The sequence below is a fragment of the Lepisosteus oculatus genome, chromosome 14 (assembly GCF_040954835.1).
Source record: "Lepisosteus oculatus isolate fLepOcu1 chromosome 14, fLepOcu1.hap2, whole genome shotgun sequence".
Classification (NCBI taxonomy): Eukaryota; Metazoa; Chordata; class Actinopteri; order Semionotiformes; family Lepisosteidae; genus Lepisosteus; species Lepisosteus oculatus.
Window position 1 is genome coordinate 5,692,877 of NC_090709.1, and position 5,622 is coordinate 5,698,498.

Below are 5,622 nucleotides of genomic sequence, written 5' to 3' on the forward strand. Positions count from 1 at the left end.
TTTTGTTTCATCGCGCCCTTTGTTCCTCTCTCCAGCGCCCCCCTGCCTAAAGTGCCGCGTCCCTTTCTCAGCCCGAAATGCAAGCGAGACACCAGCAGCAGTTCCTACAGGTTTCCGTAGTGTAGCGGCTATCACGTTCGCCTAACACGCGAAAGGTCCCCGGTTCGAGACCTGGTGGAAACAGCCTCATTTTGCACGCTCCTGTACTTCACAGAGGTCTTGAGCGACCGGTCATTTGTTCCCAATGTATTTCCGGTGCCTTCGTGCACTCTTGTACCAAACGCACGTTCCTTCTGTACGCGGAGCCGATCATTTGCAATTGGGCTGTGCCGACAGACCAGGACGAGCTCTGTCGAATCAAAAGCAGCGCAGGACCTGCAAGAACAACAGAAAGATTAGCATCCAGCGGGGGCCTCTTAGTGAGCCCAAGATCTCATCAAGAATCGGCTCCAGCAACAGGGCGGGGCGCATTGTTCCATTCTCCGACCACTCTCGGTGTAAACAAGTCCCTCCTGGTCTCTGCTTGAAATGCACTTCCCTGCGTTTGCTTTGGTGTAACTGGCTTCCCCTGCATGGGCGAATGTGAAGAAGATCCTTAGTAAGTCATTGAAGAAAACCGAGAAGAGGTCGGAGTGGCCTCTGTCGTTCATCAACGATCCAGTCAGGCAGTACTCCTCTGCAAAGCGCCGTTCGTTCACATCGATTGGATTTTTTTTGCCTCCATTCGTGCAAGTAGTAAAAGCAGACACCCCTATTCTGCCGTGACCCGGATTGTTGCGGCCACAACACAAAGTACTGACCACTATACGATCACGGCGAAGTTACCAAGTTACATGTGGCAGGGCGGAAAAGGCTGTGCTCTCTTTGTGTGACATAATTCGGAAAAGTCCTGACGTTGTATTTCAACTGAGCCCCAGTATACATCGACCCTTCGACACTCTGAGTGACAACTCTCTTGCATGTTTTCTCATATTTATGTAGTTTGCTTGGTGGCGCAGTTGTCGTGCAGAGAACGCTTTGAAAAGCGTCAAAAGCAAATCATTCCAAGTTGGTCGTTTGTGTTTTCCGTTCAGACGCGAAATGCTGAAATGATCTCTCGGCTCCTCGGTTGTCATTTCTGCTACATAGAGGAATCACAGCACGCGTGTTAAAAGAAGACTGTGATATTTGGTATTATCACCCTTACTCCCCCCCTCATAACCGTCGCTCTTCTTATTCTGGTCTCCTAACTGTCCCCCAAGCCCGTCTACACTGTATGAGTGACAAGGCCTTCTCCTGTTATGCCCCCAAGCTCTGGAACTCTCTCCCCAAGGATACCAGAGTCACCTTCCCTAAACTCCTTCAAATTCAGACTCAACACCTTCTTCTGTTGAAGAGCCTTTACTGAACTGGTTCCATTCTTTACCCCTCTGCTTCTACCTTCCTTTCCTTAGTACCACCATCCACGGTCTCCTCAGTCTATTGGAACTGTTTTATCCTGTGTATTCTTATTGTAATTCTGTCAAGTGGTTCCGAAGTGGCTTCTCAAAGCATTATATAAAATAGTTTATCCTAAAACCTTGAAGCTTTAATAGGGCAGTGCAGTAGGGCTAAAAATTAACATTGTTAGTGGGCCATCATGATTTGTGCAAATTATAGGTAGTCACAAAGGGAGACTAGGATTCACTTGAAATTCATGACACAGGACACTGTAACAGTGGTGAGGCTTTGTGTAATAAGCGTTCAGTCTCAATCTACATAGACTGTGCTGCTGGTAGAGGTGGTTGTGAACACCTGTCTTCCCAGTCGAGTGCTGGGATCTCCAGTCTCAATCCTAATACTTCTCATGACTGTCCAATACCACTGCTGTGAAACCAACACCCATAAGACAAGACCTCCAAGATTCTAACTGTACCTTTATTCACTGATGTTTGTGCACCAGTATTGTTCCTTTGCTAAGGAAGGGAAGGCCTACCTTAAACCAAGCCCCTGTTAACAATTCCTTCCTTGTGTTTATTTTAGACAGTTTGTGCAGCCTAGAATAGGACACCAGATCTCACTCTTACTGGGCACTACAGTAGCAACTCACACTCCATAAGCACTACCCCTCTCGGAAATGGGAGGATTTCCAGTATATTGAACACCTCTGTCTCTCCTCCAGTAAAAAAAGGCACACTGCCCTGCTCAAGGAATAATGCAGCCATCTTCCCCCAGTACAATGCTTTATTACTCCAGACATTTTCAGTCCTCATTGGCAGCAATACGGGAAGCATTCTTGAAAGGGGAACCCCCCCCCACAAATACTTTCATTGATTAATGGGTCTCACTTCCCTTGAATTCCTCCACCCCATTCAAACCTATAAACCATAAAGAAACAAGGGCAGGCAGAAGGGTCTTTCACAGCTTTATTGAGATGTTGCCATTACAAGGCAAGTGGAGGCAGGAGAGTCACAAGGGCCAGGCGGGAGCCTTCATTCAGGCACCTGGGGAGGAAGAAGGAGAACAATCCAGCTACACTGCAGGACACCCACCCCTACAGGAGCTCCTCCTGCCAGACCCTACCTGTCCACTGGCCAACATCTCCAAAGTCCTCTGCTCCCTCCACATCCTCACTGGAGCTCTGAGGGTCTCCTTCCTCATCCTCAGTCCAGTAAGCTCCCACATCCAGAGGAGCTTCTCCTGGTGCCACAGCCACCCGACTGCTGGTCACCAGGCTCCTGGTACCTGTGGACAAGCAACACCCAGGATTGAGTGATCTGCTACACCCAGAGACCCACAGTCTACTCATCTACACAGTCCCTTTGTCCAGCACAGGATCATTCCTCAGTTGTCCAAGCATGGTTGTCTCTTGGGCAGAGATGCATCCACAAGGGATAGAGAACCAGACCCACCTTCATTCCGGCTGCCAGCACACCTGGACTCACAGCAGGCACAGACCTCATGGTCACCATACAGCTCCTCCCACCTGGAGGAGAGGAGGACAGGTGAGGCCTCCACCTGGCATGTCCCAGAGCACCCTCAGCAGGCTCCTTGCAGAAGTACCTCTTCGCCTCCCTGTTGTAGGTGCAGGACTTGGTCCCTGCTGTTGCTTTAGCAGGAGCCACAGCCATGACACAGTGCATGTACAGCTCAGTCACTTCATGCTACAAGAGGGAAGGTCACAGCATTAAGGGATCAAGAGCAATAGAGGGACAGAGAAGAACCTTCTGCCATCAGTGAAGGCAAGCTGGCAGCTCTAGGCACTACAGCTGCCACAGTCTGGTTCACATCTAGATCATGGATGGAAAAGCAGACCATGGATCAGTAGAGCAGGAAGGCTGAGCGGCCTTTGAGAGCAGTACCTTCCTGGACAGCTTCTTCTGGAAGAGGAAGGCATCAATCGTGAAGCGGAGCACATCCCTCTGCTTGGAGGGGACAAACCTGGACAGGCAGCCATCTGCCTTGCTGTCCACCATGCACCTGGGGACAAGGACAAGGATGAACCCCTGCAGGCTCTCGGGGCTCCTGCCCACCTCTCCTCCCAGAAGGGGCCGTACCCCAAGTTGTCGATCACAGGGAAACGGGGCTGGCAGTGCTGGTCCGGTTTCTCCGTTACGTAACACGAGTGGATGTACAGCCTCTGCTCCGCTGTGGCAAAGTAGGCAGTGGCCTGGAAGTACATGGGCTGACCCAGGAAGTACTCGAGAGAGAGAGAGAGAGAGAGAGAGAGAGAGAGAGAGAGAGAGAGAGAGAGAGAGAGAGAGAGAGAGAGAATTACACCTGCACACAGCACCCCTTGCAGGCAGGATGAGCCACTCGCTCAAGGAGCTTACAGTTGGTGGTGAGCAGCACAAAGCTGTGCTTGTTCTTCAGGTCCTTGAAGAAAGTCCTTCTCCAACCTTGTAGGAGTAGTGGAACCTGCATGACAGAGGGGGATGAAGGGCTCCTGGACACTTTCCCAGCGGCTTCTCAGCAGCAGCAGAGCCCTGCCTACCTGTTGTAGGAGCACTTAACCGGCACAGAGAAGGGAATGAAGCGATGCACAGGTGCACTGGAGGAGGGCGGAGCATAGCGGAGAGTGTTGGAGTACACCAGGCGGCCCTGGACAACCTGCAGGGTCACAGAGGAAGGGATATTCACAGGCAAGGCAACCCCGACACTGGCCCTACAGCTCACATCGATACACTGCCTGTAGATGAAGACCCGCTTACCGATCGCTGGGTGCCGCACTCGTGAAGCCCGTAGATGAAGTAGAAGTAACTGCGTGTGGTTCGGCTGACGCTGCAGTTGCCCAAGGTCACCTCCGATGGCCGACAGCTGAAGCCGAACAGGAGCCGACTGACCCTCACGTACATCCTACTGGAGTCGCACCACACAGCCACTCCTCGGGTGCCCCCGATGGCCGGGCGAGCCGGCAGCCGCCCTCGCTGGGTAGGAAACAGGACGCTCTTGATGTAGGCGGGTAAGGGGCGGCTGCCGGCTTCGGGCTTCATCTTCTCCTTGTCGAAGTAGGGCGAGTACGCGTCTCTGGACACGGGAAGGCGGCGAAAGTCGGGAGCCAAGGACTGCGAGTCGTTCTCGCTTGCAGACAGGTCTTCGTAGGGCGCATCTGCCAGGCTCAAGTCCTCCGACTGGGCTGCGTCTTCAGGAGCCGGGAGGTCGGCCTGGAGCGCTAATTCCCGAGAGTCCCAGCCAGCCGGCCCGGCGGAGATCAGTGCAAGGCGCCTGGCTCCTGCGCACAGGCACAGCACAAAGAGAAACGAGCGCATTGCCAAATTGACGTCCCGCTAAACTGCTACAGAAGTAAGACAAATAAACCACAAAACTATGTTGAAGCAAGAGAGCATAAAGTGTGAACGCCGTGACTAGGTTTTTATACTAGCAGGACTATGCTACCACACACATGGTCACACTACCGCTCAATCAACACAATCAATTACATACAGAGACCCGGATTGTTCTCAGCGTCTAATTAGAACCTGATTCCAGTCTGAGGCGGGACTCCGTGAAGCCGCCTGAACATTTTCCCGTGTGTATCTGACCTCAGCGGAGGAGTTCCACGCAATTTCGACAGAATTAAATCACCCACACGTGTAAAATTTGCTCAGATTAATTTATTGTTCAATTAGTTTCTAATTTCCGAGGAAAGTGTGTTAAACTCGCTGTCAGACAGAGTACGGAACATGCGACACGTCCGTCCACACTTTCTTTTATCGAGGGGGCTGTTCTATCAACACGTACAGCAATGAAAATAATTTTACTATTTTTCATGTGTAATTGCATATCATATTAAAATGTGTAATACAAGCATTTCTTTGCTTCCCAGTAAAGAAATACTGATCAGCTTTTGACATGATCTGATAATAATTTGTCTGATTTTCCAGAGATTGCTTTTGCTTCGCAGCACTGAGAACCTATGGAAGCCCGTTTCCGCCAGGGAGTAAAAAAAACGCACTATGGTATCTCAGAATTGTGACTTAGAATCATAGAATTGCGACCTAAAAACTCAGAATTTTGACTTTATCTCTCACATTTGCGACTTCGAAATAGCCCATATTTCATTGTCTGTCCTTTTGTTATTGTAACGGATTCGGGTTCTACGGCTTGTGCCCTCGCCGCTCCCACCCTACTTCGTGCCTCACTGTAGTGGCTCAAACCCAGGTC

General features: G+C 50.9%; 1 protein-coding gene across 5 annotated transcripts; it reads right to left on the reverse strand.

Annotated features, from left to right (window-relative positions):
- Window positions 1–2,370: 2,370 nt before the first annotated feature.
- On the reverse strand, window positions 2,371–4,799 carry LOC138242832 (zona pellucida sperm-binding protein 3-like). 5 transcript variants are annotated; one of them, XM_069198404.1, is made up of 7 exons: window positions 3,792–3,876; window positions 3,516–3,643; window positions 3,321–3,438; window positions 3,022–3,122; window positions 2,871–2,944; window positions 2,542–2,703; window positions 2,371–2,462 (listed from the first exon to the last, which is right to left on the reverse strand). In XM_069198404.1, exons 2-7 carry the CDS (start codon window positions 3,638–3,640, stop codon window positions 2,455–2,457), a joined length of 588 nt encoding a protein of 195 aa, XP_069054505.1. In that variant the 5' UTR covers window positions 3,641–3,643; window positions 3,792–3,876; the 3' UTR covers window positions 2,371–2,454. The 5 variants fall into 5 exon arrangements, with proteins under 5 accessions (XP_069054505.1, XP_069054504.1, XP_069054502.1 ...); XM_069198403.1 differs by having other exon boundaries at window positions 3,516–3,658; XM_069198401.1 differs by lacking the exons at window positions 2,371–2,462; window positions 2,542–2,703; window positions 2,871–2,944; window positions 3,022–3,122; window positions 3,321–3,438 and adding exons at window positions 3,953–4,068; window positions 4,170–4,799 and having other exon boundaries at window positions 3,567–3,643.
- Between the last annotated feature and the right edge of the window lie 823 nt (window positions 4,800–5,622).